The 23,980-nt window shown below is 51.3% G+C and overlaps 1 protein-coding gene across 3 annotated transcripts in view; it reads left to right on the top strand.

Moving 5' to 3' along the window:
* Positions 1-23,980, top strand: part of GRK5 (G protein-coupled receptor kinase 5) — a 212,527-nt gene that overhangs the window by 83,031 nt on the left and 105,516 nt on the right. For all 3 annotated transcript variants that reach the window (XM_072805119.1, XM_072805118.1, XM_072805120.1), the window contains exon 2: positions 15,996-16,091. In XM_072805119.1, the coding sequence (XP_072661220.1) occupies positions 15,996-16,091 (96 nt within the window). The remainder of the gene's footprint in view (positions 1-15,995; positions 16,092-23,980) is intronic.

Raw genomic sequence — 23,980 nt, 5'->3', positions numbered from 1 at the left:
CCGAGTCAATATGTCATTTAGGAGTAGAATCCATAGGACTTGACAGATGGTTGCAGGTGGGAGGCCATGTTCGTTAGCTGTTGCTGTGTAACAAATTACCCCACACTTAGCAGCTTAGAATGACAGCAGATGTCTGGTGTCTCCTGGTTTTTATGGGTCAGGAATTCAGGAGCAACTTAGCTGGGTGGTTCTGACTCAGGGTCTTTCATGAGATTGCAGTCAAGAGGTTGGCTGAGGCTGCCATCATCCAAAGGCTTGACTGGGGGCTGGAGGCTCCACTTCCAAGGGGGCTCGTTCACATGGTTGGTAAGTTAATGCCGGTGGTTTGCAGGAGGTCTCAGCTCCTTCCTACCTGAGCCTCTTCACAGATCTGCATGAGTGCCCTTCAAGCGAATGCTCCAAGCGAAAGCAGGGCAGAAGGCACAACAACTTTCGTGACCTAGCCTCAGAGTCATACTCCATTTCTTCTATCACATCCTGTTGGTCACATGGGTTCAATGTGGGAGGGGACCATGGAGGCTATGAAGACCAGAAGGCAAAAATCCCGGGGCCTTCTGGGAGGCTGCTTACCACAGAGGCCAGGAGGAGGATGGAATCAGGGATGACACCTAGGTTTCTGGCCTAAGTGGCTGGATGGCTGAATGATGGTAGCATTTACTGAGAAAGGGAGACCGGTGGAGAAACATGGTTTGGGTGTAGGTAGAGGGGAATCAAGAACTCTCTTCTGGACCCTAGTTTGGGAGACTTCACCTCTGTGCTGGAAACTCTTCTGTCTGTAGCTGCCTCTGTGCTGCACTGGTTTTGGGCTTTGTGGTCTCAGGCTTTGGGGAAACTTTCTGAGGGCCCAAGTTCTCACATGTCCCTTGAACTAATAATGTGTCAGCCTCGTGGACTGGGAGTTATGAACCAAGGATTCTTAGGTTCAAATCCTAGCTTAGCCATTTAGTGGCTGTGTGATCCTGGGCCAGATGCTTGGCCTCTCTGGTCTTGTTTCCTCATGTGCACAGTGACTCTACTTTGCTGTGGTATCCTGAAGGTCAGAGAAGATGGAGCTGAAGCACTCAGGCCAGGGCCTGGGTCTCCATTTCCTCTTTGTATCTCAGAGCACCCAGTCCTTCCATGGGCAGTCATATCTTCATCATAACTCCAGGTCACTGGGTGGATTTTGATTGGGAAGGATTTCTAAAGAGTCTGTTCAGCTTCTTTTGGGTAGGTGATGCAAAAATTCTGGGGGCAGCAGAAGTAATTATTACTCACAGGGAAATGCAAATATTTTTACGAATATCCTATGAAAAATTGGGGCATTTTTTTCATGAGCAAATAGTCCTGTTTATTTCTCCAACAAAATAGCCACAGCTGGGCGACAGGGGCCAGCTTACAGCTACCAGTGGCTTTTCTCAGGGGTCAGTTCACACCCCCCTCCCTGCACCCAGCCTTTCTCTTCTTTAACCAAGAGAAAACATAGTGAAGACAAAAGTGACCAAATTTGGGCTCTGCTGAGAGAAGAGGATTACTTTTGCAGTGAAAAGTTAGTTTTTGTGGCCAAACTTTCTCAACTGTGAAAACCGGTGTGGACAAAGTGTAGTAAGCCCCAAAATACATTGGAAATATGGTTTTCCTTGGAAAGGACATTTTAAAGAAGGTCATCAGTGTTTGCAAGAGGATGAGATGTCTGCTTTCCCCAGAAGGAGATTTCTCTAAACTGAAGAGACACAGAAGAGTAGAGAAAACAATGGGAAGCCCCTGGAAGGGTGCCTTGGGGAGCCAGGCTGGGGAACAGCAGGGTTTGAATCATGTTAGTGCCTGGTACAGCACCAGGGCTTTAACCACATTCTCTGTCTGCCCTTACAGAGGGCATCTGGGTATTATTGACACCAGTCAGGTAACTGGCTCAGAGAGGTTGGTGAGGTGGCCTGTGGTCACTCAGCTTATGGACAGAAGAGTTAGAAGTTCAACCCCGCCTGTTTTATGAGAGACCCACCCCACCCTCTCTTTCCATGCTGCCCAGAAAGAAGGGGCTCTAGGATCAGGGTTAGGATAGCTGACACAGGGATGGGAGGAGATAGGACCAGGGCAAGGGCGGGGGAGGCTGTCTGCACCCTGCCTCTCCCACAGAAGGCAGTTGTGTTCCCATTTTGGCTCAGAAAAGACGATGTGTGATGTGCTTGTGTGTGTGTGTGTGTGTGTGTGTGTGTGTTAAAGTCCATTTGGAAACCATCTCTTCTCTTCTGGGCCTTCCTCTCCATCTGTTTATCCGTTATTCACCAAAGATGTATTGAGCATTTACTGTGTGCCGGGCACCATTCTGGGTGCTTGGAATAAAACAAGATCCCTGCCCTCATGAAGCCTACATTCTCATGGAGGGAAGAGCAGAGATAGGGAATAAGCGATGAGCAGAATAAATAAGCCACACAGAATGTTACAAGTTAGTCTGTATAACGAAAAAGTAAAAGTAAAAAAAAGGCACAAGGTTTCAGAAGAGGTGGGCACAGCCTGTAGCATTAAAAAGGATGATCAGTAGGTGTTACTTTGGAGGGAAAAAATGTTTTGGAATGAGATAGAGGTGGTGGTAGCATAATATTGTGACTGTTCTAAATTCCACTTAATTGTTCACCTAACACTGGTTAATTTCTTATTGCATTTATTTCACTTCAAATTATTTATTAGAAAAAAAGGGGGCAGTCAGGGTCAACCTCATGGAGAAAGTGAGATCTGTGCAAAAACCTGAAGGAGGCAAAGGGGTTAACCCTGAGGACATTTTCTCCTCAGGAGAGGGAAGCAGGTTCCAGGCAGATACACTCAGGCAAACTGAGACCAGTGGGGGCAAATCCAGCCTGCTGCCTGCTTTTGTAATAAAGTTTTATTGGACTGTTGCCCATTTGTTTACATATTGTCTATGACCCAAAGACTCTGGGTCTCTTGTAGAAAGACTCTGGCCCTTCTAGAAAATGCATGGAGACTCCTGAGCTAGAGCAGAGGTCAGGGGGGATGGTGCCCCAGGTGTTTGAGGACTTTGAGGCAAATGTGGTGGGAGTGAGGGAGCAAGCAAGGGAGTAAAGGCAAGTGAGGTTAGATAGGTAACGGGTTCAAGTCATGTAGCCCCTTGCGTGACTTCCCTGTGGCACCCTCTGACAAACATCAGACAGAGGCTGACATCATGCTGATGGGGAAGTGGTCTGTGAGCGTGCATATGTGCATGTTGAGGGGAGTAGTGGTGAGATAGAGATAGAGAGATGGCTGGACTTGGATTCAGAAGATCTGGGCTTAAGACCTCCTGTCTGTTCCTTGCCAGCTCTGTGCCTCAGTTCTCTCATCTATAAGAGTCGTGTGGCGGTACTGGTGGTAGAGAGTGATGGTGGTGGTGGTGGTGGCGGCAGCGGTGGTGGTGGTAGTGGTGACGGTATTGTTAGTGGTGATCATGGTAGTGAGGAAGGTGGTGGTGGTGATGGTGATCGTGGTGATGTTGATAGTGATGATGGTAGTGGCTGGGATGGTGGCAATGGGGATGGTGATAGTAACGGTGGTGGTGATGGTGGTGATGATGATGATGGTGCTAGGAGGATGGTGGTAGGGTAGTTGGTGCAGATGGTGATGATGGTGACGCTGATGGCAGTAGTGATGGTGATGGAGGCGGTAGTAGGGATGGCGATGGTGATGCTGCTGCTGCTGCTGGCTACATTTAATTCTTAGTTGCTAAGAACTCTGCACACTTGCCTCTAATTCTGAACCTGGCAAAACAAATTGGGTAGCAGCAGCATCCTTTGCAGGAGAAAACAGTGCGTGCCTTAGCAAGACCACACAGCTGGTGTGTTGTGTGGCTCAGAAACAGTGCTGTGGTTACCCACTTATACTGCACTGAAGAGGCCTCGAGGCCGTGTGCGGGAGAGTCCCTAGTAAGCAGCCCAGCTGTCTGTCACTCAAGGGCAGCAGCCTTTGGTCAAGGTGGTCCAGTTTAGCACTGCCTCCAACAGCAAGGTTTCCTAGGAGGGACGGTCCCCTAGCCTCTCTGCCCTGCTCTTGGGCTCAGTGTGCTGGAGAGGGGCCATGTCTCCCTGTCCCCATGGCGACCACTTACCAGGCCTGGTGTTGGTTTGGGTTTTCCTAATTTGAGGTTGCGGGATCCTTCTGGTTGTGGCTGAAGTTCTTCTGCTCTGGAAACCCGACTGTGGTGAGGCCATGAGGGGGGCTGGAGGGGGGCCATGTGCTGGGACCTGCCCACAGGCCACAGGCCCCACATGCCCAGTGCCGCCCCCCATGCTTCACACCACTTCAACACCGCACTTCCTTTTGTGAGCATAGTGGAGGTTTTAGGTTCTCATGGCTGACAGCAGCAGCACTGAAACGTTTTTTGCCTGCCTTGTTGGGGGGGAGTGGTCCCTTTGAACAACGGAAGTCCCCAACCAAACAGCTGAGTTCAGCTCCCAGGCAGGGTTAACAGGGTCTGGAAAGGCCTTCGGGCCCTCCCCACCTCCTCTGCCACCTCATTTTACTGACTTTGGGCAGGTGGCTCCACGGCCTGGCTGCACCTGCACCAGCCTGGCAATGTTTTGAACAGAGCTTGGGCTTAATCCTGTGTTCTGGTCCCGTCCCTTAGGTCTCTGCAGTGATGAGATGGGTCTGTGTCTACCGTGTGGTGAAGTTGGTGGTTATGTCAGGCTGTGGAAAGCAGGCAGCCTTGGATGGGGAGAGATACAGTGTCTCCCCACCCCTTCCCTCTCTGGCCCACCCTGGGGGTCCTATGCCAGGTAGGAAGGCACTGAACACACTTGAAGACTCTAGGCTACGTGATGCTCCCTGCCCTGAGGTACCACGGACTTGTTCGGTCCCACATGAGTGGCACAGTTCCCACCTCAGGAGGTTCTGGGCCAGGATGCCTTCAGTGGCCCCATCACATTATGTTTTCCCCTAAACATTCAATCAGCGGATAGTTATGAGTGTGTGTCCACCGGGCCCCACCAGGTCCTGACCTCCCAGCTCGAGCACTTTGGGACAGTGTGTGGTAATGGAGAAACTGAGGGCAGGAGTCGTTTTGATTCAGAGGCATCTAGAAACTTCACAGAGGAGGGTTCCCTGAGGCAGAGACCATGCAAGTGCTGCGGTCCCAACTGGGTCCTATAATTGGAATCTTGCCGTTCAGGCCTGATGAAGAGAGTCTTTGAACCAGTGAGATGCTGCACACCTACCTCATCAGCTTCAGCGGGCATGCCCCTCTGGTGGTGGCAAAGGTGGCAAAGCCCAGGCGGGTGGGACAGAAATATCAGTGGTGGGAAGGCAAGGGTTGGAAGCAGCAGACACAGGGGTCACCTACCTCATTAGAGAAACTGGCCTCCTCTGCTTTGCCTGTCGCCTCTGAGAACACCCCCAGCCTCCCCACGGTGGTATTTTCTGGAAAGCCAGCCCTGCTGGCAGTGCTTTGGAAACTGACTCCTGAAAGCTCACCTGGGTAGAAGGGACTTGAACAGATTCCTTAGCCCCACAGACGTCACAGGCAAAATTGTAACACTACCTTCCACTTGACTGGCCAAGATCGGGTGAGTCATCAGCCCCTTGTGGCTGGGAACACAGAGAGAAATCCTTCCCACGTACAGTCACCAAGATACTCGAGAACTTCCCAGACCTTGATCAAAGTGCGTTGAGAGAGGCCCTTCCAGTTTCCATGCTCCCCGCACCCCATGAGCGCTGTAAAGACCTGCTTTACAACATAATTTGGATTTCTAACAAGTTTGGTTCCTTGTGCGTTAGCACGATGCTGACTTTTCTGAGCCTTGAGGCCCCCGGAGAGCCACAGGCTATTCTGTGTGGGGTGGTGGAGGGGAGCTTGAAGCAGCAGGAGGAGGAAGCCCAGGTGAGAGTCCTGGGACCTTTACAGACTGTGCCCCTTCCCCCCATATCCCATGCCTTCAGCCGGCCGCACCCAAACTGTTCTAGAAGCAAGGGTGGTTGTTTCTGTGGTCTTGCTCCTGCTGCCTCTGGTGATGTCTGCCACTGCCCAGGGAGGCCCCTGCTCACTTGGCCTGCTTCCTTACCCCAGGCCTCCCATCTGCAAAGGCCAGAACTGATTGGATTGTGTAGAGTCTGGGCTGCTGGGCTTGCCTATGGCTTGTGGCCTGGAGAGAAGAGACGAGTTGGCCAATCAGATTTGTTCCCTGGGACTTTAGAATCAGGGTTCCAGCAGGCAGGTGGTGAGCTGGGGCTGAGGGTCCTTGACGGCTAGAATACATTTCTGACACCATCCCGGAGTTAGCACAGCTGCCACAGGTGAGGGGCACAGTCCCACAGTCTGCCCTCCCTTCAGACCCTGGCTGCAAATGTGGGTGTTCCGGGCTACACCCATCTTTGACAAACTGGCTACAAGCTCAGGGACTCACTCACCCCCTCAGGTATGATAATTCACTAGAATGACTCACAGAACTCAGAGCACTTTATTTATAATTTTATCAGAGCAAAAGGACACGAAGCCAACCAGCAAAAGAAAGAAACGTATCGGGCTTGTGAGGGATGCCTTATCCTCCTCCAGCGGCCAGCAAATTCACCTGAGCCCAGTGCTGACTTTTTATTGGGGTTTCATTACTTAGGCAAGAGTGATTTAATTGTTGGCCACATGGCTGAACTCATTCTCCAGCACCCCTCACCCCCAGGTCTCTCCCCAGAGGTCAGGATATTATCACCGGGTTCAGAACCTGCCCAATCATATGGTTGGTTCATTCTGGCATGGCCAGCCCCATCTTGTTAGCATAAACTCAGGTACATTTTTGGGGGCCTACCATGAATAAAAACAATACTCTATCACTTGGAAAATTCTAAGGACTTGGAGGTCACCTCCCAGGAACCAGGGACAAAAGCCAGTCCAATTTCTCATTGTACAGCAGTGGCCAGCTAGGCTTGGGCACAGGGGTAAGTGAGCCTGGTGAGGTGTGCCAAGGGCATCTGGTGGAGTGGGGGGCACACACCCCAGCCCCAGCTTCTCCATGTCTCCATGGCCTTCTGACTCCCACAAACCCAACTGCTCTTACCTGCCTTTCCTGGATTCTTGGAAGCCCCCATTGTCCTGATAACATCTCCTTCTTTGCAGGTCAACTCAAACTAGGGTCTCTTCCTGCTAACCTTAGTTAGAACTGTACTCAACGATGCTGTTTTCGATTTGAGTTGGTGAGTCTGTCCTAAAGGCAAACATCCTCCCTTCTCAGGGCCCACACAATGTATCAGGTCCTCCGTGGATCCTGGCAGGCCTGTCTCCGTAGATGGTTCTCTCCTCCCTGGGATCTGCAGAACACTCAAGGTCCAGAGGCCATCATAATGCAGAGACACCGAATAGAGGGAGTGTCTAATACTGGAGGGCTCGAGGGGATTCCTGCTCAACTTGTTAGGGAGCCAGGCCAAGGTCTGGGGGCATGAAGTGGGGTTACCCAAGGCCGACTTACCTACCTGGACCCCTGTAGGCCAGCACTGAGAGTGTTGGAAATAGGAGGGCTCTTAGACATTTTGCCCCTTGCCCTGGCTGGTGGCCTGGTAAGTGGCTGAAGCTGTGAAGTGTCTGTGTGAGATGAACACTCAAGTCAGGCAGGTGACAGGGCCCTTGGTGCTTGTCAGATCCCTGGATCACTGAATCTGGGGGCTGGGAGGAACGTTTTTTAGTGGTATGCCCCAATCCCGCTGTGTTTCTTCTAATCTGTTTTAGAAGTAGGCAGGGTGGAAATCACCGATCAGAGAGAGAGAGAGAGAGAGAGAGAGAGAGAGAAAGAGGTCCCTTCTTCCTATTTCCTGTGTGATGTTTAGGAACTCTCTTCTTAACTCTGGAGCAGTGGTTCTCAAGCTTGAGTGAACATCAGAATCACCCAGAAGGCTCATTAATACACAGGTCACTGGGTGCCACTCCTAGAAGATATATGGCGGGGCCCGAGAATCTGCATTTCTAACAAGTTACCCAGTGATGCTGATGCTGCTGATGTGAGGACCACACTGAACCTCTGATTCAAGGCTGTGAAAGAAGCTCTTTCCAACAAATGCACAGAGGCTTCCTCAACTTCCCCCAAGGACGCTTCCTCTGATCAGCCACTCATTTGTCAGCAGAGAAGAACTTTAGACCAAGAGTTGAGGGCTCTTGGCTCACGTTGGGATGCAGCCGCTTGAGTGATTTGAGGCAAGGTTCTTGCTGCTCTGTTTTCTCATCTGCAAAACAGGTTCAACAATAGGACCTGCCTCATGATCTTGTTGTGAAGATAAACTTCAGTGGTGTCCAACCAACCGGCTGTCCCCTGACCCTAGGAAGACAGGAAGTGTCACATTTGTTTAATTTCCAGATCAAATACATCACAGTGTAAGGTTAATGAGAATCGCAGGGTCAATTGTTTTGCAAAGATCTGTCCCACTTCCTTCCAGGGATAGAAAGAGAAGCCCTGGGGCTCAGAGGAGTCCAGCCAACGAGACCGCAGACCACGAGGGCACTGCTGTGGCTGGTTTTTGCCAGTGTCCTTTGGAGGAGGGGACTTGGAGGTGGACTTGCCGACTCTGCCGGCAGCTCCACTCTGCTGTGCCAGTCGGGCCACGGGTGCCTGGGTGGCTGGAGGCTCCTCCGTGCTCAGAGGCCCTCATCACTGGGATCCAGCTGCCACCGAGCCAGCACTGTCAGGAGCTCAGCCTCCCCGCCACCCCCTGCCCCAGCACCGTCCCCCAGAGTAGGCGTGGGCCCGCCTCTCTCTGCCTGCTGTGGCTCCCAGTGTTATCTCAGCCCTCTGCCCTCAGGGCGCGAACCCCTTGCTCCAGCCCAGTACAAGCAACAAGAGTCACAGTAAGCCAGTTTCTTCCCCCACAGTGACAGCTTTCTCATGGCAGCTTTTTTGGAGGAATCCTTTTATTCTTCCCTGGGGGCATCCACCAGAGCTAAAGGAATACCAGTTAGTTTATGAGCGCTTGGCCCATGCTGAAATGGTAGCTCCCTCTTCCTTTGCATATTGTCACCTCACTCCAGGCCCTGCTAGGACTTGCCCTGCTGCCAGAGGAGCCCCCTACCCCTCCTCCTGCCCTGCCACCTCCTTAGCACACTTCCCTGGCCCTCCTGGGGTGCACCTGTAAGAGGCCATTGCTGGCGGCCCTGCCCAGGGGGACCCTGGGGACAGGAGAAAGCAGAAATGATTTCGCTAAACAATTTCCTTCCTGGAAGCCCCCCCCCCCACCTTCTTATGGGGCCAGCGGGGGGGCGGGGGGTGAGGCCCCCGAGTCAGGGAGCACTCCTATCTTCCCGTTGCCCACCTTTTTCCAGGTTTTGCCTTGGACTCTTTCCCATTCTGGGAGCAAGACTTGCCATCTTGATCCTTTAGTGCCTTTCCTCAGGGTGGTCAGCTGGCAGAGATCAGCCCATGTCCCTGACATCCTGGCCTTGTCCCTCCTCAGGCTGGACCCCTTTTTTGTCTAGCCCCCCAGCCTGGCCTGAGTGGCTGCCATCTCCTCTCTGGCTGGAGCTGTCTCTCCTCCGTGCAGCCCCTCTGCCTGCCAGGCCACACTCCCAGCAGTCTTGCTCATCTCTGCTCTTTGAAACCTGGAATGAGCTGGATGTCCCTGAGGGCAGGGACCATGTCCAGTTCACTGACTCGTTTCCGGCATATGAAAGATAAACTGTAAGCAGCAATGGGTCAGATGGTAAAGCAAATAAAACCTAAAGTTGCTCAAGGAAAGAAATGGCTGTGAGTTCATATGGCGGGGGGGGGGGTTCATTCATTGGCTGCATGAATTCCTCTCCCTGAAGCTCTGGCTTCTCATCTGTAAAATGGGGCTAATGCCATCTGAATGAGCACCAAACGTACATAACACCCAGGTCAGGCTAACCTCAGAGGGCTGAGGGTGGGGTGGGTGGAGGTTGTCATTTATTCCGGCAAACGTTTGTTTACCCAGTCATCCTAACTTAATGAAAGCTTGTGATTAACTGGGCATTGTGGTAGCTGCCCCACCCTCTGGAGGGACATTGAATAAGTCTGTGTGGAGCTGGGAGTGGGCTGTGGGCTTGGCAAGAGAGGTCTGTCTCTCAGGGGAAGCCCTGGAAGGGGAATGAGGCTGGGGCTTGAAGAAGGAGCAGGGCTTCAGCAGGTGGAGGGATCAGGAACATCTCCTGAGGGATAATGGGGCTGGGGGACCGGGTGGCTGGGGGAGGATGCATATATGGGTCAGAGGGGGTGGACGATGCTTGCATCTGCTTGGCAAATACTGTTTGAGCATCTACTATGGGCCAAGGAGAGAGCAACAGAGCAAAGAAACCCAGGCTCCTGCCACCATGGTCTTCCCTCGAGCAGAGAGCCTAAGGATAGGCAAGTAAACCACTAAATAGGAAGCTGTCAGGTACTCATTACAAGTGGGGACTGATGCTGGGAATCTGGTAGTGATTTCACACATGTAGGGTGGACACGCCAGTGAAAACATGCCAAATGTGCTGGGAGAACAGATAAGTGAATCTGCCAACTGACAGGTATGTGAAGAAGAGAGAGACAGAGAGACAGACAGACTGCCCAACCTACTAGGCCTCCCAAACGCTGTTCAGTGGCAGGCAGAGAAGGGGGCCCGCTTCAGCTACCCAGCTCAGAGAAGGCCCTCTGCGGTGGCGGTGTAGTGCACAGGACAGCCTTGAAACTGGTGCCTGTGCTAAGACCTGAAGCATGGGATGAGGAACACTCACGTCACGTAGGCAGAAGATGCTCCTGCCAGAGGGACCAGTGAGTGCTGAGGCCCTGAGAGCAATGACAGGGAGGGAAATAAAGCTTGAGGGGACCGTGACCACGTGGTGAGGGGCTTTGAACCTGGCCAAGGAGCATGGGTGGCCAGGGGTGGAGGGGTGGGCCTGGGAACTGTCTCCCAGCTGCTCGGGCCTCCTTGAGTGATTGAGAGGTGGTGGCCCTGACCTGCTCTAGGCCTGACACCCAAGGAAGGAGGTGGGCCTAGAGCAGTTGGGGCCACAGGGCCACGACGTGCCAGGAACCTTGGCAGCAGGGTGGTGGGCCTCGCTGCCTCAGGGGCCTGAGAAACAGTCACGTCTGGTTGAAATAATAAACAGTATCAGATATGCAATCTACTAACCCAGCAGCACACCAGAGTGCTAGATATTTGTCTGGAAGTGGTGACCTCTTTTTTTTTTTTTTTTTTTTTTAAAGATTTTATTTATTCATGAGAGAGAGAGAGAGAGGGGCAGAGACATAGGCAGAGGGAGAAGCAGGCTCCACGTAGGGACTCCGATGCGGGACCTGATCCCGGGACTCCAGGATCCCGACCTGAGCTGAAGGCAGGTGCTAAACCGCGGAGCCACCCAGGGATCTCCAGTGGTGACCTCTTTGAAGCGAGTTTTGGTTATGGTTAAGACGTGAGACCTTGCTCCCGCCCATCTGAGCTATGGAGGGGCAGGGTTTATTTAGGTCATGAGACTTTTTAAGGAACTGGAGGCCAAGTGAGTGGAGGAGCCATTCAGGATCCCTGCGCCATTTAGGGGGACACCCTGCTGAGAGCATCCCTGTCGTAGTTTCCTACCACAAATCCAGTGGATTAAAGGAACACAAATTATTATTATTAATTATTATTATTATTATTATTATTTTTTAGGAACACAAATTATTGAGTTACAGTTCAGGAGGTCAGAAGTCTGACATGCATCTCAGTGGGTTGAAACTAGGTTAGAACTAGGGTGGTGGCAGGGCTCTGCCTTCCTGGAGGCTGTCCGGCAGAATCTGTTTTCTTGCCTCTTCTGGTTTCTGGAGGCTGCCTGCTTTCTCCAGCAGGGCTTTTCCATCTTCAGAGCCACCAGTGGCTGTCCGGTCTTTCTCACCCAGCATCACTCTAGACTGACTGTCCCACCGTCTTCCACGTGGAAGGGCGCTGATGGTTACATTGGGCCCACCGAGACTGTCTGGGGTGATGTTCCTGCTGTTATCCTTGTATTTGTCATGTATCCTATCATATCCACAGGAGCCAGGGAGTAGGACGTGGTCACTTTGGGGAGCATTATTTTGCCTGCCACGGTCTCTGCCCTGTTCCGGGGACTGCGAGGAAAGGAGCCCCAGCTGGGCTGGGAAATCGGCCTCCTCGCCCTGAGGCAGCCCCCTGGGTCGCTGTGTGGTTCCCTCTCCCTCCTGCCCTCCCTGGGTTGCTATGTGGTTCCCTCTCCCTCCTGCACCCCTGGGTCACTGTGTGGTTCCCTCTCCCTCCTGATCCCCTGGGTGGCTGTGTGGTTCCCTCTGCCTCCTTTCCTAACTCCACCTTCAGCGACAGGCTGCCCTGTTACTAACATCTCCCCCAACCCCTGCACTTCTGAGTGGTCAAAATGCTTGTTAAATAAAGCAGTGTTTCTCTTCCTCAGCACTATTGACATTTGGGGTCAGGTTTCCCTCTGTCGTGGCGGGCTGTCCCATTCACTGTGCAGTATTTAACCACACCCCTGGCTCTACCTTCTTAGAGCCAGTAGCACCCCCCACCCCAGCTGTGTCAGCCAAAAATATCTCTGGACATTGCCAAATGACCCCCAGGAGACAGGTCACAGATTGAGAACCAATGACATAAAACCTTTGATGTCTATCTTCCTTGCTAGATTGGAAGCCCTGAGCTGGTGACACCCTGTGTCTCTTGCTTGCCTCTGTGTCCCCAGCACCTGCCTAGAGCTTGGCATTTAATAGATGCTCAACATATATTGGTTGAGTTAATTAACGAGTCTGTGTTAATTTTCCTAATAAATAAATTAATCCATAAAAAATATGAGTATAAAATAGACCCCTGGTTTCCATAGACTGGCCACCTGAGAATCACCTGGGGAGCCTCTTCAGAAGTCACATCCCTGGGTTTTGATCACAGAGAGCTGGGGTATAGCCTGATGTGGTACAGCCTGGTAGTCCTTATTGGCAAGGAGGCTTCGTCAGTTCCACAGAAGGGTGGAACTACCATAAGATCCAGCGATTCCACTGCTCGGAATATACCCAAAAGAATTGAAAGCAGAGACTCAGATATCCATAGCCGGATTGATCACATAGGCCAAGTAGTGGGAACAACCCAAATGACCATCAAGAGATGAATGGATAAAACCAAATGTACCTACACACAATGGAATATTATTCAGTCTTAAAAATGGAATGAAACCTGACACGCTGCAACATAAATGAACCTTGAGGACATTGTGCTAAGTGCAATAAGCTAGTCACAAAAGGACACATATTGTATCATTGCACTTGTATGAGGTCCCTACAGTAGTGAAATTCATGGAAACAGGAAGTAGAATGGTGGCTGCCAGGGGCTGGGGGGAAGAAGGAGTTAGTGTTTAATAGGTATAGAGTTCCAGTTTGGGCTGATGAAAAAGTTCTGGAGATGGATGGTGGTGATGGTTGTACAACAAGATGAATATACTGAATGCCACCGGACTGCATACCTAATAGTGGTTAGGATGGTAAATGTCCTGTTGTGTATATTTTATTACACATACAAGTGCTTTCTTCCAGCCAGATCTGGAAGTGAATAGTGTGGGAATGGGAGGGGACAAGGACTTAGATGGCTTCTGATGGCCATTCTTGACCTTCCAGCGTGGTTGGGAAGCATCCAACTTTGCTGATGTCTCTAGAAGGTGTCCCATTTTCTGGGGAAGGGGTGTGTGTGTACATGTTTTACTCTGGATGCCAGGCAGGCTGCCTGCATGGAGGCCACACAGCTTGTCCGTAGGAGCAGCTGCTCCCTATCTCCAGCCAATTCTTGCCATGTGGGATGCCTGGTTATGGAGAAAAGTCCAGAATCTAGATTTGCATGGGAAGTCTCCTCATGATTTCAAATCTTGACAGCTGGTTCAGTGAACAGGCAAACAAACAAGCCATGTATGGGTCAAGCAGAACAAGTCTACAGACGTCTGGGGTGGTGTGTTTTCTCAGAGCTTGTAGACTTGGGCCCCATCTAGAGAAATCTCCATTCCTACTCCTCTTACTCAGTGCTCCATCACTTCTGTGGCCTGACACCATTTTTTTTTTTTTTTGATCCCTGAGAATTTCCCTGGCTTTCAATGAACCCCAAAGGAAGGTTTACACACAGAAAGGTGAGGGTCTAGAGTCCATTCAAGTTGGGGTCTTGGCTCTGCCATTAAAGAAGACCACTTGCTTTCTTCCCCATGCCTCAGTTTCCTTATCTGTCAAGGGGAAATAATAATAGTTCTGCCTTGTAGACTTGAGGCTTAAGAGAGTACATGTGAGTGGCTTGGCCCAGAGCAGGACTTGGGGATGGGCTCTGCTGTGTGTGCACGTGTGTGTTGACCCCAGCTAGAGGAAAGAGCAACTATGGCATTTAATAGGCCATCAGCTGGCAAGTTGCCCAACCTTAGACATTTATTCTTTTATCTGTGCCATCGGTCCAGTGATCCTCTAACTCAAAGAGTCATTCTGAGGATTAATGAGATAGTATTCAAATGGTACCTGGCCAAAGCAAGTGCCCAGCACATACTTGCTGTGCCCCTTGGAGTCTGAGGCCTTTGCCTCCTGCAGAGACTTGAGGGGAAGGAAGATAGGACAAGCAGAGAGCAGAGAAGGGACACCCCCACCACCCCAATCAGCTCCCTCTCCTACTTCCCAGTTCTCAGGGTAGGGGTCCTGGTCCTGGCCTCAGAAGCTGATCTACTCACTAATGGGAAACCCAGCCTCAGCCTTCCAGGACAGCAGGGTTGATAGGAATCCTCATTCATGGAGAGCAGCTCCCTGTCAGCCCTGGGGCACATGCTGGGCCAGGGTGGGTACAAGCTAAGCTCCTCCTATATCCCTCAGTTCACTGGCTGGAGAAAGGATCCCAGGCCTGCTCTGGGAGGGTTAGAGACTAGAGGCATGCACACCCCCTCAGAGCAGGGAGCAGGCCCAGGGTGCCCAGGCTCTGCTCCAGCTCCTGCATCTCTAACTGGGCCCCAAATTCCACAGGTATTGAGGTGTTGACTGCATGAAGGAGAGTAAAACGCCCCTAAGATCCCCAAATCCTGAGGGTTATGTGACTGTTAGCTAGGTGGTATCTGAATCTGCTCTGGGGGTGGGAGTGGGTGATGGCATCTCAGTCCCTTGACAGTCCTGGTCACATGACACAGAGAGGCCTCCAGGTCTGAGGCCCAAATGCTGGTGGGCTCAGGGACACAGGCCTAAGTTGGTGCTTTCCCTTGCTATTTGCACACCTGAACATTCTGACATCTGTCCGCTGTCCCACGGATAAGGAGTAGTGTGGGTGATGGGAACACCCTGTGCATATACCTCATTCAGCTCTGCATGTCCACTGCATACTCGTTATGTGTGTGGGTTCATTATGTTTGTGTGTCCATCGTGTGCGCATGTGCATTACACGTGCATGTCCCTAGTGTGTGTCTGTGTATTACATGTGTGCCCATCATGTGCACATGTGCTTTACAATTACATGTGCATGTCCCTAGTGTGTGCATGTTCATCACACGTGCACACTGAGGCAGGACAGGGTCCTTCAGGAGTCCTTCCAGCTTTGAGAATGCATCCTCTGAGACCCTGGGGGCTTGTGGGTACCCTGAGACAAGTGGAAATCGAAGTCCCTGCTCCCAACATCTGGCCTCCAGTTGGGGAAGGGGACTTTTCACAGAAAACAAAAGGACAAAATGAGGCAGTGAGGCGGGGGGGCTGTAGTGCACTCACATGTGGATCCCTTCCACAAGGACTTCCTGAGCCCAAAGGTGATACTAAGTCCAGCCCCTGCCGTAGGCAGGTCAGGGTCTAGTCTTGGGCCAGAGACCGACTGGGCACCCAGCGGACCTGAAGAGCAGGGGAACATGTTGACAAAGAATAGGGCACCTGGGTGAGGGGCGTAGGCCTGACTGTGCGGAGAGAACACACATGCTTGGTGCTGGCCAGGAGGGAGCGTATGTACCTGCTGGGGTTTGGGGTGTGTCACTCACTTGACCTTGAGCCCATGAAGCTGATGGACAGGCTCACTGGAATGGCTCTGGAGCCTTGGTCAAGACCAACATAGCCCGACATCTTTTCCCTCCATTTCTGCAGGGGGTGGAGGAAAGCGCAAGGGGAAAAGCAAGAAGTGGAAGGAAATCCTGAAGTTTCCTCACATTAGCCAGTGTGAAGACCTCCGAAGGACCATAGGTAAGCTGTCCTGCATGGAGGGGGCGTGGGAAGGGGCTGGGAGGGGGAGCAAGGAGCCCGTTGACCACCAAACTCTTTGTGTAGTGAGTCAAATATGAACCAACTGGTTCACACAGCACAGTGATTCCAGATAGGCACTCCAAGCTGACATCCTGGCCAATTGACATAAAGATGAAACTGACAGGGACGCCTGACTCTTGATCTCAGCTCAGGTCATCAAGCCCTGGGTTGGGCACTACGCTGGGCGTGGAGCCTGCTGAGGATTTTATCCCCTTTACCCCTCCCCACAACTCCTCTCTCTCTAAAAAAATAAATAAATAAAGGAAACTAACATTCATTAAATATTTGATGTGTGCTGGGCAGGATTATCTCCCAATTGCCCTTGGAGGCAAATACTGTTTTTTTTTAGTCCATCTTTCAGATGGGGAAACTGAGGATCTGTAAGTGCTCAAAGTTGTACAGCCTGTGGGAGGATGGTGGAGGTGGGCCAGACCTAGCACTGAATGCCCCTTCACAGCCTCCCCCCTTCTTTCCTGGAGCCGGTGGGCTCTGACTTGAGCAAGCAGGCTTTGGGAGCTGAGGTCCTGGTGAACATCTGAGTTTCCTTTCTTGTTGTTGAGGGACTGGCACAGCCCAGTCCTCTTTATCCAGCACCTGCACAGCCAAGTGCCTCTAACAGAGCCTTGCTTCTCACGGGGCTGGCACAGCCAAACTCACCGAATGAGGACGCAGGGCTCCCAGGGAAGGGGCAGGCAGGATGGGGCTCCTCCACACTGGTGGGGGCCCTGGTATTCTCCTCGAGTGCCCTGCGGTTGCCCCCTCACCACATGAAGGCTTCTTATCTGCTCCTGACTGTTGGAGGTCATGGGCATGTGAACCACTTCTTATTATACTCAGATCCATTGAGCACTGGACACAGGGTGGCCCTGGCACCCAGAACTCTGTGGGCCTAGCTGCTCTTGGTAATTCTGCCTGGGGCTGTGGGTGAACTGCCCAGTGCCTGCCATGAAATGGGAGGCCACTCACAACCACTTAGCTTTTCTGAATGGCTCTTCCCCATGGCCTGGCCCCCACAAGTTTCCCAGGCCAGACAGGACTTAATGGCATCCCAGGCCTACTCAGTCCTTGCTACTTGGCTCACCTTCCAGATTCTTCTGCTTTTCTGTGACAGCAAGTGACTGATTTGCTTTGTGTGCCCCACCTGCCCACCATGAAGGGAGGAACTCAGTTAGTGTTTATCAAACAAAAGGAAGCCACCTGTACCACATGAAGGCAGATGTGAGCAGGTGAAGAAGGTAGGTAGGGTGCTAAAGCATGGGGAAATGTCCTCAAGACCTGCCTGTCAGATCAGATCCCCCACGGTGTTCTTAGGGCCAGTGGAGCTGGCCTAAGGGATAGGGGTCTCGGTTCAGACAGACTTGGGTTCAAATCCCATCCTCTCTATGAGCCCCTTGATGAATCACTTAATCTTATTGACCCTTCATTTCCTCAGGGGGAAGGAGTGTTCATGAACCCAGTCAAACAAGATCATGTGTGTTAGGGGCTTCCCTGGAACCCTCCTCAGGAGTCCAGGACACCTTCCCTCCCCTTAGCACTCCAGCTTTCTTCTTGGAATGCCCAGCAGCCCCCACTCTGCTGTGTCCTTCCCATGCTGGGGGTGCTGTGTCCACCCTTGATGCTGGAGGCACATGGGGCAGGGTGGGAAAGAAGATGGACACATCTCCTGGGGCTGGGAGAGTTTTGCCAGCTAAACTCCAAGTGGCTTTCAGAGCAAAGGGAGGAAGAGCCTCTCTGGAGTCTGGCCACTATTTCCCTGGGGCCATTTTGTTCTTCGTGCTAATTTAGACTTGGAGACAATAGAGCCTAGGGGTGGGGACCTCAGTTGCTATGGTTGTCATACACCCTTGGGGAGGCAAGTCCTCTCTTGTCCAGGATGAGCAAGTTCACCAGAGACCGGAATGTCTGTCCTAGGTGCTGAGCCTGGTTTTCCTCACTGGGCTCAGTGAATGGCTCCCACTCATGCTTACAGCCAAAGGACTGGTGCAAGAGACCTTTCTGGGGTGCTAATTTGGAGGAGGGAGTTTGAAATAGGCAAGACCACTGCCCTCCCTGAAGTGGGGAGCTGTGTAGAGAGGTGAGGTAATTGGGTGAGAGCCAGCTTACTTGGGAAGTGTTGGCCACAAAGCTTGGTCTTGGGAAGCCATTTGCTTTTCTGCCTTTGGGTAGATTGCCCACAGGTGGCGGTACCAAGAATGCCCTGTGGGGCACAGTCAGACCCCATGACCATTTCCTCAGAGAATTCGACTTAGCTCCCTGGTGAGGATCTTTCAGTGCACACTGTCCTCTTCTGTGGGAGCACCCTGCCTCAGCTGTCTGCTCACCTCAAGTGTGAAAGGCTCTTCAGGCAGGATCCTTTAAATTCACCAGGGTGTACCTGGTACCATGGTTGGGTGGATGAGTGAGCAAAGCATGGAAGGGTGTGAGGAACACTGAATTTATACAGTGTTTCCAATAAATGGAAGAGTACTGAACGCTGTATAAGGGCTTTCCTGTAATTGCCATGAGGGTTAAAGAAATGGGAGCATTCTGCTATATTTGATTAATGTGTTTCTTAAAAATATAAAACATAACAATATGAAATGTAGGACTTCGGTTGCGGACACGCTAGAGTAGGTGCGCCGTCCCCTACCCTTCCACCAAGGACAGGCAAAAGCTCTGGACATTATGTATGAAACAAATAGCTGAAAATTAGGAAGTGGGGAGAAGAAGGCAGATTGACTAGAGACTCAGGGATGTGAGGAATGACGTGCCAGCGAGCTCCTAGGTTCTCTTCTGTCTCCCTTATTCACAGGGACCTAGTGCTGGAGAAACTCACAACCCAGAAATGCTAATGGGTGCAGATAAAAATGAACCCCCTCCCAATAAAAACAGAACTCAGCCTGTTCTTTTTTTTTTTTTTTTTTTAAGATTTTATTTATTCATTCATGAGAGACACAAAGAAAGAGAGAGGCAGAGACATAGGCAGAGGGAGAAGCAGGCTCCCTGTGGGGAGCCCAATGTGAAACTCAATCCCAGGACCCCGGGATCATGCCCTGAGCCAAAGGCAGATGCTCAACCACTGAGCCACGCAGGTGCACCTAGCCTGTTCTTTCTAACCAAAGCTGTGGAAAAGGGGCACAGATCTGAAAAGACAGCTAGAGCGGTCACTCTTCTGAGCTGGTCCCCACCAGTGACGTGGGTGACTCACTTTCCCTTCCTGCTCACTTAGCCTGGTTCCAAAGACCCAGTGCCCACTTCCTCTCTTCTCTCAGATGCTGTTCTGATCCTTCGAGGTGAACCAGCCCTGCCCCTCCCAGCCCCTCCTTCCAAAGCCAGACCCTCCATACCCCACCCTGCGTCCTTGTTCCCCACAAGGCTTCCAGGCATTGCCCCAGAAGCACCACACATGTCCCTCACCTTCCGGTTGGCCTGGCCCGCCTCTCACTTCCAGTTTGGGGTGTCTGGGATCAGAGAGGATTGAGCTGCTGCTTTTCTCAGTCTGAGGACCCCACCCCACAGGCTCCATCCCCATCTGTCCCTGTGTGTCCATACACAGGCCTTTTGGCAGGGCCCACTCCCCAGGGAGCGGGGGAGAAACGTGCGTGCTGGCGTGTGAAAATGGATTCTTCTGTTCCCCTGGAGGGCATTGAAAAGACTCTGTATGTGAGGGAGCAGTGTGAAGAGAGGCCCGGGGAAAACAGGAAGACAGCCGTAAACTGTGGGGCTGCCTCTCGTGGTAGTGGGTCTCCGTGCCTGAGTGTTCACGCTCTGGCCTCTCTGCTGGGGTCCTGCTGGAAGTCTTTCTAGAATAAAAATCTCATTTCTTTTCTAGACCAATATGCAAACCAAACAGTGGTGAATGCCGCATTTATTTTTCTTGTGGACCCAGGAGCTCACTTTCTGAAGCTCTTTGGGAGGATGCCCCAGGATGGCTTTGGGCCAAATGACAGGGCCCGGAGGTGGGCCCTTCCTTTGGGCCCAGAGGTGGGCAGGCTCCTCATCAGAGGGCAGAGCAGAGCCCATGAGAACTCGGGGACGCTGTCCCCTCCTGACAGCCCAGGACTGTGGTCAGGGGAGGCTACTCCCTCTCTTGCCCTTGGCACTGCCCTGCACAATCAGAGGCCTGGCAGCCAGGGGAGACTTAAAACACGAAAAGTGTAGGCCATGAAGCCTGTTGAAACAGCCATGCTCCATCCCTGCCTGGAGTCAACCTCAAAGTCCTTACTGTGACTTGTGAGCACTCGGGCCACTGGGCAGAGCCTAGGGACCCCTTCTCAGAACACTGCTCTTTCTTTACTGAAACAAAATATAGAGGGTTACAAGGGAAAGCAGTTCTTTTCAGATTCAGTTTTTAGATACTTTTCAAATTTATGATATTGGAAAATATGTGTTTCTCTGTTAAGACATTAAATAATAATGTCCAATAGCTGGTCTCACGGCTACTGTAACTGCATTTGTGATGAGCAGAAGTGACATTTCCAGATTCTGCAACAGTGGTGTTATGAATGGATGAGCAGTTCCTGTTGTTGAGCGGTTCCTGGCACCGTTGACATCACTGTTGGCTGTTGTCGACGTTCGTGACTGAAGGAAGTCCTGGTTTTCAGGGAGAGGCCAGTGAAAGAGAGATGACTTCTTTCTCCATCCAAGTCCATGGACCCCCCCTAAATCTTATCCATAGGCTTCTTGGCAGTGTCCTTGCCATCCCACCCTACAGAAGCCGGCCCTCACCTTTGTTTCTGGTCCCTCCCTCCTGCCCCATTCATGAGCTGCACGGGGCACCTTTCTGTTCTCCAAATACCCCAAGTGTGTTTCCAGCCTGGAGCCTTTGCACCGCCATTCCCTCCACCTGGAATGCTCTTCCCTACATTTTTCCAGGGAGCCATTAGGTCTCACCTCAGGTAGAAGCCTTCACCACCAGCTTCTAGAAAGGAGGCCCATGCTCCCAATACTTGCTGCCTGTCACACAGAGCAATTTCTTAATGTTCTTTGCCCATAACTACATCTATAATCATCTTTTGTTTAGTTGTTGACTTGTGTATTTCCTGTCTCCCCAACTAGACTGGGCATCCCACAACTGGAGTGACTATGTCTTATCTGGTTCACCAGAAGAACAGTGCCTGGCTCACAGTAGGGGCTCACTAGATATCAGGTGAATCAAGGAGTGAATGAGGTGTGCAGTAGTGGGAGTCAGGGCTCTTTAAAAAGATAGATGACACATGTTTGCCATATTCAAGTTTGACCTAGCCAGCGCTCTCCACTTAGAGTCCTGGAGGTTTGGACTTAGGAAGCATCTGTTCTAGCACCCCTGCCCCAACCCTTACTCTGTAGGTCAGGAAGCTTCATATACTTATAAGACCGGGCCTTGGTCTCACATCTACGAGGTAGGGGAGGCCAGCCACAGTGGCCCAGGGCCTCTTTCCTCTGCAGTTTGATTAGTCCTCACAGGGATGTGAGGTTTTCAGAGTTTCCAGCTCAAGGAACTGAAAGCATCTTATCCAACCATCCATTTCAGACCTGAGCAGATAGGCTCCAAGAGTAGAAGTGACCTGCCCAGAACAGTCTGGACCCCAAGGCCCTGAGCTATGGCTTTCCACTCCCCAGCATCATATCGACTCATAAACATTTTGGGCATCAGCCCCCAACCAGTGTTCAAAGCAGAGAGGTTCATTTGGCACCAAGAAGGATAGACATTTCTGCTGGTCTTTTTTGGTTTTCATTTTATCTCATGAGAGTGGGTTGCATGTTCATTTGGTTGCTTGACAGGTATTTATTGCACACTTACTATGCACCACCCACTGGGGAGACAGGTCTAGTTCCTGCTCTCCTGGAGCTCATTCATGGCTTTGCCCAGGAGACTGATGGAAATAAAGAGGTGATAACAAATCAAGAATGTTGTGTGATGGAGGAACAGGATGCTGAGCCAGAGAAGAATTGAGAGTCTCTATCCATCAGGAACATTCCTGGAGGAGGAGCATCACTCTGAGCCTCCCAGGGCATCTCTTTGTGTGAGATCCCTGAAGGCATGGATCATGTCCTTTCTATCTTGAGGTCTCCATGGCTGGCACAGTGAGTGGATGGATGGATGGGTAGGTGGATGGGTGGGTGGACAGATGGATGGATAGTGGCTGAATGTCTCCCTACCCAGCCCAGAAACCAGACCTGTGATTGTCAGCAGTGAGTATTAAGACAGAAACTCCCTGCTACACATGTCTGCTTCCAGTGTGAGCCCAGACATGAGCAACTGACTTCAGACAGCCCTGGTGGACGGTAGGCAGAGCACAAGAGGAGGAAGGGGTTCTCTAATGTCTGCTCAAAGCAGCATCAAATAATGACATTATTAGTTAATAAGCTAATTATTCTCGTAATTAGAGAACCCAAATCAAAGAAGTTCTCAGAAAGTCCAACGCTGAGAAGGCTGGAACGTCATTGTGAAGATAAAAGATTGTTGAGGTCTGCAAATATTCCTCAGTGACGCAGAAAGTTCTGTTGGGCAAAAGTGTGGCATTTTTATTTATTTAGTTCAGGCTCATTGCGTACTTTATTCTTTCATTAAAAAAAAAATATGAGGGGTTTGAGTGAAAGAGTTGATTATTCCACTGTTTGGCAGTATTTCTGGAGGAACTGTCCAAAAGCCATATAATAAATCAAGGCCCCCTCCCCACCCCCTGGCGGGACTGACGTTCACGAGGAGGCCATTCACAGCAAGTAGCTGCTGTGGTACCCTGTGCTCTCACAGACAGATGGGGGACATTTCGTTTGCCTTGTGGGACAGCCTCTTGCCAACGCCTTAACTCTTTCCAGGAGCAGAAGTTCTAGGCTGTAGGGGGTTCCTAGAAGTAGATTTAGATTCCTAACTTAAAAAAAGCAAACCAACAACAAAAACCGCCAACACTGTAATAGCATGAGGATTGCCTTGGACTATCTAGTGCCTGATTATTCACTCGACATTGCTTATGGTCCTTAAGGAAAAAATCAGCCTATAAATACTTGTGGAGACCCTAATATGTGCTGGGCAGTGTTGTAGGCACAATGGCCATACCATTGGCTGTGGAAGCCATGCAGTCTCATGGAGGAATGTCCATCATTGGCACTGGTGGTCAGTGGTGGCTCTGCTGGCCCCAGCCATGTGACATTAAGCAACTTGCTTAATTTCTCTGGGCCATGGTTTTGTCGTCTGTAAAATGGAAACAGTGATGCCAGTGCAGTAGAACTGTTGTTAGGGCCGGCAGAGTGCCTAGCACATGCCATTATTTCATTGTCATTGTCATCATCATCATCATCATTATTGTGGCACTAGTGGTATGAGGGCAAAAGTAAGGATCCTTTGGAAGGGCTTGAAAGTTTCCCGAAGAAGCGGAATTGACTGCAAATGATGAATGGGGCTAGCTCTTTCTGTGCTGACATCACATGGATCCAGTCCCCAGGGACCCCTGCCTTGGGGTCATCTGCATCCTACTTTTCCTTGAGCCCCTGCCTCCAGGCTCCTTTTTCTGGAGGCCCACCCTGATTTTTGCAGCCCTCAACCCCACAGCACATCTTAAGAAGCCTATAGTATTGCACCCTGCCCTGACCCCTGGTCTGCTGGGTCTCTTGAAAGGACATGTGGATGTTCTAGAAGGTTGCACCCCAGAGTCCTAACAATGGTTACCCCATGGGAAGGTGTGGAGGTCAGAGGGGGACATCAGCTTTATCTGTAAGGTGGTTTTTATTTATTTTTCTATTTCTATTTATTTTTTAAAAGATTTTATTTATTTGACAGAGCAGAAACAGGGAAAGTGGCAGGCAGAGGGAGAAGAAGCAAGGCAGCTGTGGAGCAGGCAGCCCAACATGAGGCCAGATTCCAGGACCCT

Source organism: Canis lupus, chromosome 29 (genome assembly GCF_048164855.1).
Source record: "Canis lupus baileyi chromosome 29, mCanLup2.hap1, whole genome shotgun sequence".
Lineage (NCBI taxonomy): Eukaryota > Metazoa > Chordata > Mammalia > Carnivora > Canidae > Canis > Canis lupus.
This window is presented reverse-complemented; position numbering and strand designations above follow the sequence as displayed.